General features: G+C 38.1%; 1 protein-coding gene across 3 annotated transcripts; it reads right to left on the bottom strand.

Moving 5' to 3' along the window:
• Positions 1-357: 357 nt before the first annotated feature.
• On the bottom strand, positions 358-11,793 carry LOC131325952 (beta-amyrin synthase 1-like). Of its 3 annotated transcripts, none has more exons than XM_058358469.1 (16): positions 11,542-11,790; positions 6,421-6,606; positions 6,127-6,216; positions 5,673-5,870; positions 5,380-5,464; positions 3,246-3,412; positions 2,772-3,074; positions 2,488-2,607; positions 2,264-2,386; positions 2,060-2,158; positions 1,882-1,938; positions 1,585-1,775; positions 1,304-1,481; positions 1,116-1,196; positions 919-1,002; positions 358-765 (listed from the first exon to the last, which is right to left on the bottom strand). In XM_058358469.1, the coding sequence occupies exons 1-16, from the start codon at positions 11,746-11,748 to the stop codon at positions 652-654; spliced, it is 2,283 nt and encodes a 760-aa protein (XP_058214452.1). In that variant the 5' UTR covers positions 11,749-11,790; the 3' UTR covers positions 358-651. The 3 variants fall into 3 exon arrangements, with proteins under 3 accessions (XP_058214452.1, XP_058214454.1, XP_058214453.1); XM_058358471.1 differs by lacking the exon at positions 11,542-11,790 and adding an exon at positions 6,884-7,010; XM_058358470.1 differs by lacking the exon at positions 2,060-2,158 and having other exon boundaries at positions 11,542-11,793.
• Between the last annotated feature and the right edge of the window lie 507 nt (positions 11,794-12,300).

Below are 12,300 nucleotides of genomic sequence, written 5' to 3'. Positions count from 1 at the left end.
TGTCTGTTATTATGAATTTATGCTCAGACAACTTGGGATGAAATTGCTGCAAGATCTAGTGTGTGTGTGTGTTTTTTTTTTGAACAGGACTTGTTGCAAGATCAGTTGTTAATAAGTTATATTTTTCTACCTTCGTGAGAATTGATTAAAAAAAAAAAGGTGGCAGGACGGGCAGTGGGCAGGAATGGGGCAGATTTTTGTTACCCGATCGGGATTTGAGGTGAGGCCGGGGGCATTCAAGACTTTTAGGGTTGAGGTTGGGTACCTCAAAACCGCCCCAATCAACCCATTGCTATCCCTAGCTAGCTGCACAAGAAGGGGATCTCCGTGCTACTATTTATCAGTACTGTATTTAGATTTTGGAAATAAATTATGGAAAATTAAACACAAAAGTAGGTATGTACTGAATAATACAATTTTGTCCACGTATATTTGTAAGCCATGGCCATGGAAGAAAAACATATCATTCCGTGACCTCAGAATCAGCTTTATGAGCACATTTAACTTCCTGATTATTAGCTGGTGCTCCATTACATTATTTACATAGTATATCACCGAAGAACAACCTAAACCTTCCAAAATGGTACATGCATTCTGTTTATGGAGAGTACGAGCAATGAGCTGAGACACTTGAACCTGATCTTTGATCAATTAAGCAGGTAATTTGACTTTATTTCGGTACTCTGCAAGCGCCCACAACGGATATATCTTCCTGTAGGCTGCATAGTGTAGCATACAGTTCTTATTGAATACTCCCGTAATTTCCTGTGGAATTAAATGTAATGATCAAGTTAGAGGAGAAACTCAGTAAAAACCAAAAATGGAAGAAAGGCTTGAAGCTTCTAACTTGTTATTTTCCCCTACACTTCTAATTTCAATCAAGCCTTCCCCATTGGATATATGAAGTGAATCAAGTACCTGTTGAGGGAATTCTCCAGTTTCCATTTGTGAATTGATTAGCAACTTGGCAGCACGGTGGAGAGGTCTTGGGTCTCTCTCAGCCTAGTTACAATGTACAGAATTTTACACACAAATTTTCTACATAGATCTTTTGTTTCTTTAGCATATCCAAAAAAGCGTGAAACGCAAGAACAAGTGATAGTTGAAGTTTTTACCTGACCAGAATAAATTAGACCTATCATGGCCCATGAAGTATGCACCACATTGGATTGGTCGTTTTCCAGCGGTACATATTTCTATTTTGATAAAGAATTGAAAAACAAAAGACGTTAGATACTTTTGAGTCACTGAGAATAGAATAAACACTAAATCAAATGAGCGAATTTCGCTGAAAATTAAAAACCTTGAAGGGACTAGAGAGGTAGCTCTCTCCCCAGCCTCCGTTATGGCGTTGTGAAGATAACAAAAATTGGACACCTTTACGCACAGCTGCACAATTGGAGTAAGTCTTCCCTGCTGCTGCTAAACCTCCCAGTGCAAACCAAGTTCCATAAGTGAAACAAACACCCCAAACACCATACCTACGCATTCACATATATTCCATAAGATGGACACACAATCACACACACAAATATAACTGTAGGATAATAAAATAATTCTTTCGAAAGTCAAACGATACAATACCATGAGCCATCTGCCAGTTGCGTATCTTCAAGAAAATGAACTGCATTTAAGATGAAAGCATCAATCTCCTTTTGGCGGTGTCCAGGATATAATTTCCTGAATAGCACGAAAGCCTGGATTGCTGCCGCAGTGCATTCTACGTACTCACGTTCTACTACAATGTCCGCAAAAAACTCTGTTGGATTAAGAAGCTGGAAAAAGAGTCCAACAGGATTCCAAAAAGAAAATCAGCTAAAGAAAAAAAATCTTCCCCTCATTTATGCTCAAAGTCACTGAAAACAGATCTAGACATCTTACCTCTAGCCAATCCGCTCCTTTTACAGGCTCCCACGCCGGTAAACCTCCATTTTTACTCTGAAAATTTTAAGAAACATAAATGGTTTTTCATTCTTTGTATTATGTTGTACTATATCTGCATATAACAAGATTGGAATATGCTACTTGGTGTTTTGTGCAAATTTGAAAAGCACCCTACTTGTAAAGACAAGATGACATTCACGGCATCATACAATTTTTCTGCTTCATGTTTCGGACCCACGATTTCTGGTGGTAGTTGTGACAGCATGAGACAACACTGGTAAGGAAGAAGAAATCATTACAGTCATCTGTCTTTATAGGTATCAAATTATGCATCATAAAGGATGAGAAAAGGAAAGAAAGAAAAAAAAAAAAAAAAAACCTTAAGCCCTTCTGCAGTGCAGTCCGATACTTGCCAACCATGGTCTTGATCAGAGAAAGTCCAAGATCCTTTAGAAATATGCCTGAACATTTTTTTGAAGTCACCAGATGGGTTGTCCTTGACCTTTGAAATCCAAGGGATACAAAAGATCAATACTAAATCAAATTGTGAACATTAAAAAAATCCTATATATTTTATGTAGAATAATGATCAAGTACATATACCTGTGAGTTTTTTATAAAATCATGCCCTTTTCTGAGAGTATCCCCTGACTCCTCTAGTAGATTACAAGCCAAAACTGCCTGAACTGCAAAACCTGTGTCCCATTGCTGACTACCGAAACTCTGTAATAATTAAGATTTTAATGAAATGCAATTCATATGTTTGTTGCTCCCTATTCTGAAATTTTTCATTGTCTTACTGTTTCTTGTTCAAATAATAAAACGCTAAGAAAACTCATACAGATCGATTGGTTTGTAGGAAGGAATAATGATATAAGAGTAGGTACCTGCATCTTCATTCCATCTTCGGCAATCCACATGTAATCTGGGATCCTAGCAAGATGTTTCTTAAAAGAATCACCATGAGGATCTTCTACCCAACAAGAAAGCATGCAAAGAACCTTCTCAACACATCCGATGGTGATGTATCGACTATTTTCATCTTCGTAATGAATGTGTTCCATTGTCGCTTGGATTGCTTTCTCTCTCACCAACTTGTTGAAGGGCCATCGTGTCAGTAATGGCTCAAACATGTAAAGAGTATCCCATAAAAAATCTTGAATCATAGGGTGTGGGTAATACACATCTTCCTGCATCCATCGAGTACAAAATACATTCTGTATGATCACTTGACTTTGTTTCCTATATTTGGTTGCATAGGACCTTAACCTTGAATCAAGTTGAACAAAACAACGAACCAAGAATCCCTTCTGTGCAACTTAAGCAAAAAGCATGCTTATGAGAACAAGTTACGTATGTACCTTTGCACAAACATGCCGGTATTTCTTCCAATCAATTTCATCATAAGGTTGAGAATGAAGCTCTTTTCTTAGTTGCACAACAAGATCTGTGATGGGTCCAACAAACCGCTTACCATATAGGTATGACATCGGCATGTAAACCAACCGACAGTAGCACCACATTTTTGCTGCATAAAAAAGTGTATTGAAGTAATTGTCCTTCTGTTATTAAAATCTTGTAAAAATCACATGTTTAAGCGCATCAAACTCTTTCTTTCTCTTTTTGAGCACTCTTTTTTAACAGTTATATGCAACCACACATCCTTAGTGTAGTTGAAAACCAAACTATGTGAAAACCAAACTATGTTTTCCAAGCTTCCATGTTAAGACATTCCCCAACAAGAGAAGTGCTAGCCGTACCGACCAATTTCAAACCGAAACCGTACCGACGGCCGCTCCGGGCTGTCTCCGGCCACCGGACGGCCGATCCGAGCCGTTCAAAAATTCTAAAAAAAAAAACCGAGGGGCCCCACGCGAGAATAAACGGCATCCGATGTGTGTAGGGTGGTTAGATCGAGTACCCTATTTTTCGCGTATATATATATACACGAGTATACACGAAAAATAGGGTACTCGATCTAACCATCCTACACACATCGGATGCCATTTATTCCCGCGTGGGGCCACTCGGTTTTTTTTTTTAGAATTTTTGAACGGCTCGGATCGGCCGTCCGGTGGCCGGAGACAGCCCGGAGCGGCCATCGGTACGGTTTCGGTTTGAAATTGGTCGGTACGGCTAGGATTTCTGCCCCAACAAATCCATCCTAAAAAATTGGCGATTATCTATGAAGCACTGACACCTTTAGAGGTCGACGTATTGCAGCGTCAAACAAAGGGTCACGGGGGGACACGTATGGGACACGCGGCGTGTCCCATAATTTAATTTAAATTTTTTAGAGGGACACGGCAGGGGTCAAAGTGTAATTTTTAAAAAATAGGGGGTCAAACTGTAATTTTTTAAATTTAGGGGTCAAATTGTAATTTTTAAAAATTTTTAGGGGGTCAAACTGTAATTTTTTAATAGGGTTGTATTGAACTTATGGATGTCTTGTTTTGTTTGAAATGGTATTGGAACTATGGACTTTTCGTTTTTGCTATTTAAACTTGGAAAAAAATTGAAAATAAATATAAATAAATAAATAAACATACATGTGGCGTGTCTCCCGCCGTGTCCGTGTCCCCATTTTTTTTGAATTCCCGTGTCCGTGCATCATAGGCAATTATCAATTGGGGAGCATATTTGTCCAAATGTTGAACAGCTCTAAACAATGTCCTTTTGGCAAGCAATTGCCGAGGTGCCCATACAATCATCTTCACCATGTACTTACCGTAGTGGAACAAGGGAAGCGAAATTTTGATTTAAAATGAAATCTCAGGCTTATCGTGCAAGCACAATCCTTTTCTAATCCAATTTTTAATGAAATTTTGTTCGATGAGTCCCTTGAGAAGAATTTTTGAGAGCGCATAATTGCCTATTGATTAATACAAGAGTACTGAGATTTGCCAGTCTATTGAAACGTAAAAATGAAAGTGGCTCTTAAGTCAAATTGGTATGAATCATAGCTTATCATGGATCTTTCATTTTCTGAATTCATTTCCTAGATGTCTCTCATATCGACACACTAGTTTTGGACAAGAGTTTGGGTCGACATTTATACACTGCTTTCTTTTCTCCAATACCCAATTCTAGATCTATTGTCAATGGCCAGGAGGCTAAATGCCATGAAATCTATACTGTCACATAAGAGGTTGGAGGTTCAAAACTTTCCCCCATCTAGCTGCATGTATGATATCTCTGTCATGTTCCCAAAAATATTGTCGACTTGTGCTGCGTGAAATTAAGGAAAACAAGAATAATTCAACACCTTCCCTGGCGACTACATAGGCACGAATAAAGTCGTCTTTATCTAGTGCTTTTCTAGCTCAATTCAGTATTTCATTCTTACAAAAGAACAAATTCCAATTAGGAATGCTTAAGTCATTATCAAATAAGCTCAATCACTGTAAAAAAAAATTATGGAATTCACCATTTTACCATTTCATTAGTTACGTATTTCAATTTTATCAAACATTTGCGCTAACCATTAGAATCTACCTGGATGTATAGGAAAATAAGAAGGAAGGACCCAAAACTCTGGTGGCATGGGGTTGCAGCCCAACCAATCAAACAGACCAAATATCTACACAAGGATAAGCAGATCAATCAGTAGATAAATGAAAATAAACAAGTATGAACAAAAATAGTGTTAAAAAAAAATGCTATAATCATAACTCAGTGTGCAAATCGATGTGGTTAATTGTGATTCATAACCTTAACTTCAAACAAAAGTGCTATACTACTCCAAATGAAACTATATTAGAATACAAAAATCTAATCATCATATATACCGAAAGCCATGTCTTTCCCCAAGAGGGTATTGCAACTACACCTCCATGATCATGGATCCACGTTCGACCTCTTTCTACAGCATTGTTCTGGCCGCCAAATGGACCCTCACCCATAAGACGCATGCAAATGTAGCTAAGTACGGTACAGAACATGATGCTGTGGCCCTCTATGTGAAATCCCCAACCTCCATCTTCATTCTATCACAATCACAATAACAATCAAATCCTCGTCTGATAGACAAAATTAAAGTTGGTTGAAAAGCTGAGCCTTTTAAGTTTTAACTACCACCACTGTAATTGTCAAACCAAGCAGCACCCTTAGTAAATATTTCTGGTAAGTAGCACTTTCACTTTCGCATTGGCTACTACAGTATGCTAAAGCTAGCTTTACTTCCAAAAATATGTTTTTTGTTTCTTTGAATGAAGAAACACTGAGAAAAAATTTCAGGCTTACTTGATGGTTGTATATATATCGAAGAATCTCCTTCTTATGTTCTGGTGAAAATGTTTCATCCAGATGCCCAGTAATGTACAGACACATGACCTGCATTTAGCACATTATTTTAGCAAAACTCACAAGAATAATTTGTAGACGACGAAGAGCACCCTTACGAGTATTTCCTCCCACTCCAAGATTTACCGAATTTTCGTGCAATGGGCTGCACTTATTTTTCTGAAGTGTCATATATACTTGAAAGTAAAGCATGGTTTCATAGGTGACAAGAAAATAAGGATCAGAAACAATTACCAAGGGAGGTAGAAAGTATAAGGGACCAGCAATCTCAGCAGGCCAGTGGCCATCTTTGGCCTGCATGGCACAGGAGAAGCGTAATGCCCTCTTTAAGGAGGTAGTGGCAGCCTCATAGGTTACATCTTCATCTTCACCGACTTTAACGGCTGGAATAGTTTGTTGGAAATTATTCCCCTTCAATAACTGCAATTTAGAAGAAGAATTAGCCAAATATGTGAACAAGCCACACTTATACTCTATTTGTGGGAAGCAAAACCATATGATGAGTTGATCGACTGAGTTGGTCAAATTACGAATTAAAAATGGAATTGCCTACAGTTTCATGAAAAAATTATTTTATGATTCAATAATTCAATTTTTATTTCCAAAACTCTAACAACTGCCTAAATAAATATAATTTCATCTCTCAAGTTTGGTCGGCCCTCAAGTGAAATTTTGGCAATCAAGTTTCTTTGCTCACCCACAATCAACCCCTCCACCAACCGTGCTTCTCCATTCCCCAGCTAGCAACAAAACGAAAATTTCATTAATCTTTGAAAGAGATACAAAGACTTAATAGGCAAGGAGAACGGCATCTTATTCCTAACGATAATCCTCTGCCAGTCCGAGACCCAATACATCAATTGGTAAGAACCAACCAAAGACAACATCTAAGGGCCGAAGCCCGAACACCTATATGGGCCAAGCCCAAACCCATGTAAAATAAAAAAAACCTATCCATATTCCGACAACTGCCGCCGAACCACTTCCACCGCCAACCGATGGCAGCCGCATCAACACGCCAACCACACCACTCCCTTCCGCCAGGAAACCAAACACGATGAGCAGAAGCACCAAGGGCGGCGGAGAAAAAGAGCGACGCCGCCATCATCCAGAGCTAGCCGCCCCAAACGCCCTCCACCGTTAAATCCCACCGCCACGGCCAACAGCCACCGAACTCCAATTCGAACCCACAGAAGCCATCAACTGTACCTGCAAGAAAAACATTTCCAGGAAAACAGATGGGCTCAAGGAACCGACAACGGAAGCAAACGAGATCCAAACCGGAGCCGAGGAAACCACCAGCTATGGAAAACCCACCACCGTAATGCCGCCGCAACCCCCAATCGCTGCGTTTCCATCCAACAGTGGAAAAACGGTTGGGATTCCGACAGCGCAACACACAGTTCGGCACACATCCTAGTTGCCGACGAGGCCGATCAAGGAAGGGGGGGAAAACAGAGGGAAATAAACGGAAGAGGGAAGAGAGGAGAGAGAGAAGGGCGGCGCCATGGGAAACCCAAAAGTCGCCTGCAAGGGGGAGACAGGTTAGAGAGAGAGCCCCACATTTCTTTAACATCGCCACCTTGATTGCAGACACCTCCAATCCTCATGATGAACCCAGATTTTTTAAATCGTTCACTAGAGAATAAGAAATCTAAAAATTCATATGCAATCTGAATCAATTTTGAAGGAGATAACATATCCTCCTCCATGTCAGGTGGCAGGGGTGTAAACGAGTGGAGCCAAACCGCTTCGGCGAGCTCGGCTCGTTTACTAATAAATGAGTCAAAAACTCGAGCTCGAATTTTAACGAGTCGAATTTCATTTATTAAACAAGTTTTTTTAATCGAGTTGAGCCTTCTTTAACGAGCCGGGCTTTTATCGAACAGGCCGAAAGAAACTCGGCTCGTTTCGAAAACTCGAGTTCGGCTCGTTTACTAAACAAGCCGAACTCGCGAGCTGCTCGGTTCATTTACCGCAGTAGTTCCATGGGTATTCCCCTATTCATAAGGTTACAGTTTCACCCCTTGTCATGATATCTAATCAAAGCCTTTTCGCTCACGAATACCAACGTCATATGTAATACAAGGTTTGTGTTCGTTTGATGCACCAAACAAAAAAATTCACATTAATATTTTTTCAGTCATGCGCAAGCATAACACTAGTTGATAAAAAAGATTTGTTTTGTATTTTAATTTTATTTTCTAATAATTACTCTATTACTCTCTTTAATTATTACTCTATTTCTTCAATTATTACTTTCATTTCTATCTCTATATCTCTTTACTTATTACCTCTCCCTTCAATCATTACTTTATTTTTCTCTCCACCTACTACCAAAACTAAAATATCCAAAACTAGCAAACGAATAAGGTCACTATTATTTTTGTTCCAGTCACGTTGGATGCACGCTAGCAGTGTTCCCCTTTTATGTACTAAAAATAGTATATGTGTGGCGGATAATAAATTTAAGGGGCACCACATGATGGTACTCTATGGACGGAGAATAAATTTTCCTCCTTAACACGTCCCCTCCCCACGCCTCTCTCACTCCCCGTGTTTGTTTCTCTCTCTCTCTCTCTTTATAAAAAATGAAATTCAAAAATCTAGAAAATTAGAATTGTGGGTTTGGATGATTTTAAAGACAAAACACATTTACAGATAGATAGATAATTACGGTAACAACACAATTAATTAATCATACCTTTAACTAAAAAACTCCTATACTACTAAGAATTAAAGCAATCAATTATCCATGAATACATACACAGACTTGTATATATGCACATAATAAGAGAGGAGATTAAATTCTTTACACCGTCCGTATAACATTTGTTTCTTCCAAATTAATTATATTGCGCCACGTCACCATGTTTTATTGATTGGAACCACTGTTTTACAACGTGACGCAATGTAATTAATTTGAAGAAAATAAATATTTACACCAGCATTATAAATAATTTATTCGAGAGAGAGATGTGAAGTGGGTAACTCCCGAACAAAAGGAATTAGCCCCGAGCACGATTGTAACTTGTGCCTTGGTTGGTTGCACCACGTGAGGGTGCCCAACAACTTTGCCAAACGAGTGACGAGGATACACTGAGGGTAAGTGTGCACCCCGATGTATGGTTGACCATTTGGGGATGAAATATAGTTATCATTGATAACGAAAAATAATTTTGTCTCCTTTTTTACGCTTTCAGGAAAAATATATTTTGTTGCCAAATAGGTACCTTCGGTGACAGAAATATTTTTTCTGTCGCTAAATAGGTATAATTGGTGACAAAATAATTTCGTTGCAGAAGTTGTCAAAATAGTGACGAATTCATTTTTTCATCACCAAATATACTCATTTAGAGACGAAATTAAATTTCATCGCCGCTTTTTCGACACCTAATACACTTTCTCTTGTATTCAAGTGGAGGTCTGAGTTCGAGTCCCACGAGGAGAGGGTTTGGGATTAGAGCTATAGACAACCTCTGAACCTCATGTTGACTAACACAATCAAAGTCTTCGGCGGATGAAACAAGTAAAAAATCAAACTCTTCATACTTTCTAGTCGCGTGCCTTTTCGCATTCCGAGTGGCGAAACCAAAATTTCGGTTTAAGGGGTGCCAAAACTTCAAATCTCACATAAAAACAAAGGGAGTTGCTATTTCAAATACAGTACTTTTAATGATTTTTTTTTAAAAATAACCCATGTCCTTTCACCAAAATCACAAAAAAATACTTGATCTTCACAAAATGTCACATAAACAACTATACTATTTAACAACTCATCAATTTTCCCGTTTCTATCACCCTCCATCTAAGAACTAACGGAATGGGTGACATAGACTACACCCATTCCGTTACTTGAAAAGAAATTACAAGAGAAATTAAGTGCTTAAATTATTACTTTTTCATTTGAAAGCATATCATATGAGAAACTAGACAAGCTTGATTACAAGAGAAATTAAGTACATGAATTTATATATTTTTTATATTTTTTATTTGATAGCATAGCATATGAGATACTCCTAGATAAGCATGATTTCAAGTTTAACAAGTAATTTGATAGTTAAAAACACATAAAGGTAATTCTCCAAATGGTTTACTTTTATCCACCACAACAATTTAAATTTTTAAAATAAAATTATCGACATATCATAGGTTTCGAGTTTTTTTAATGAATTGAAAAGAAAATTGTACACTGTCAAAATTTTTGTAATTATGTCTTTAGCAAAAAACCTATAAAATTATACAGGGCTCCATATATTGAGTCTGCCTAGGGCCCCAAAAGGCTAACGTCAGCCCTGAGTTTTAAATCATCAAATATGGAGTACTTCGTCTTTTCCTTTGTTTTTGGAATTAACGTTTTCCTCTCTTTAAATTGATCAATTACTGTCTTCCCCAGCATATCTACTCCTCCAAAGCATATACTATATATATAGCAAACATTTTTGTTGTTTGTTTGTCAGGGAAAGAAAAAAGAATAAAGGGGAAACTAATTATAAATTAGTAACATGTAAATTAAGAATAATGTAACATACAAAACAGAAACTCTGTTTTAAGGAAGAAAGCACGTAGAAAATTGCTGAAATGGAGCATGGTGACTCACACTCTCTTCGGTGATTTTAATCATCTTTGTCTCCGAAGCGTGAGTTTTGGCTTGGTTTTGTCCGAGGTCTCGCGAGCGTAATCTAAGCTTATTGTATGGTTTTTGGGTTTGGTTTTTCATTTCAGCCGGGATTTTTGGTTTGGGTTTCAGCTAGTTTTTGGTTTTTTTAGTTTTCTGTATGCAGAGTTGTGGTTTTTCCTTTGGATCTTTCGTTTTCGGTTGGCGCCTTGCCTTCATTAATTATTTCTCGGGTCTTGGATGCCGTCATCCGTCATACCTTAGTCCTCTTAATATTTGTATTTCTGTATTCAAGATTTCTTTTGTTGAAAAAAAAATGTATATGAAAAAAAAATCAAGTGTGCTCAGTATAGTATTTTGAATTTTTTTTTATCTTTTTCTCCACAAAGCAAATAAGAGAGATGCTAGGGGCACATCAATTTGTCACACCTCAACCACACCCCTCTCACATATATTTGGGTCCCTAGCTAGTCCTTAGCATATATTGTGAAATCCCACACATGCATGTGAGAGAAGTATGGTTGAGGTGTGACACATTGATACGTCTAGCATTTTCCAACAAATAATTAAAAAGACTAATTGATCAAAGTTTAAAATTTTCTTTTGTTTCCAAAAGTTTCACTCAAAGTGTAAAATTTTCTAGTTAGATTAATTGATCAAACATAGTGACAATATCCGGGTGATCATCAAGCATCGGAAAGATAGCAAAGAAATTGGGAGAGAGAGATGATTCAAACCTCAAATTGAAGAAGAAGATCGGCACATGGCTTGACTTTGGAGCGGTTTAGAGTGAAGAATTGGCGAGCCATTTCAACTTGTGCGCGCTCCTCAGGGCTACCGTAACTCGGATCAAACTCCCAAACTTGACGCCCATCAAAATTATTTGTGCTGTATAGGTAAGCCTCATAAGGACCTCCGCTTTCTGCCACCTTTAGCCTCCACATTATATTCTATGTACTAGTATTATTTTGATGTTGTCAATAGCTCAGCAACGCTTTCAAAGCATAAGTACTGAATCAATATGTCATTATATGCCCCGGTTCCTCAACCAACTTCCTTCTTTCAATTGTTCATTTAAGTTTGTTCCGGCTAATAGAAAATGAGAGCAGCCGACAGTACGGCATGCTGAAATAACTACAGTCCCAAGACTCCGAATTCCTATTGGTAGTTGGTTGACGGAAACAGGTTACCTCTGCCCTATAAGTGAGTAGTGCGTGCGTGATCCGAGTCGTTCATATTGACAAAATGGTTAAGATTGGTTTGACATAAATACACAGATTGGTACCACTTCCCTAGTTGGCCTTAATTAATACTAACATAATAACACTTGGTCTTTAAACTGCCAAAAATCAGAAGGAAATGCTGCAATTGTGGAATTATGAGCATGACTGCACTACAGGGGAGTTTTTCTTTTTAATCAGAGGGAGAGAGTTGAACTACCTGTAGTATTAGTATATCCTAAGTGTAGTTAGGCACTTGGCTGGATTTTGTTGAAT

The sequence above is a fragment of the Rhododendron vialii genome, chromosome 5a (assembly GCF_030253575.1).
Source record: "Rhododendron vialii isolate Sample 1 chromosome 5a, ASM3025357v1".
Lineage (NCBI taxonomy): Eukaryota > Viridiplantae > Streptophyta > Magnoliopsida > Ericales > Ericaceae > Rhododendron > Rhododendron vialii.
The sequence above is the reverse complement of the archived record's forward strand: the minus strand, read 5'-3'. Positions and strand labels throughout refer to the sequence as shown.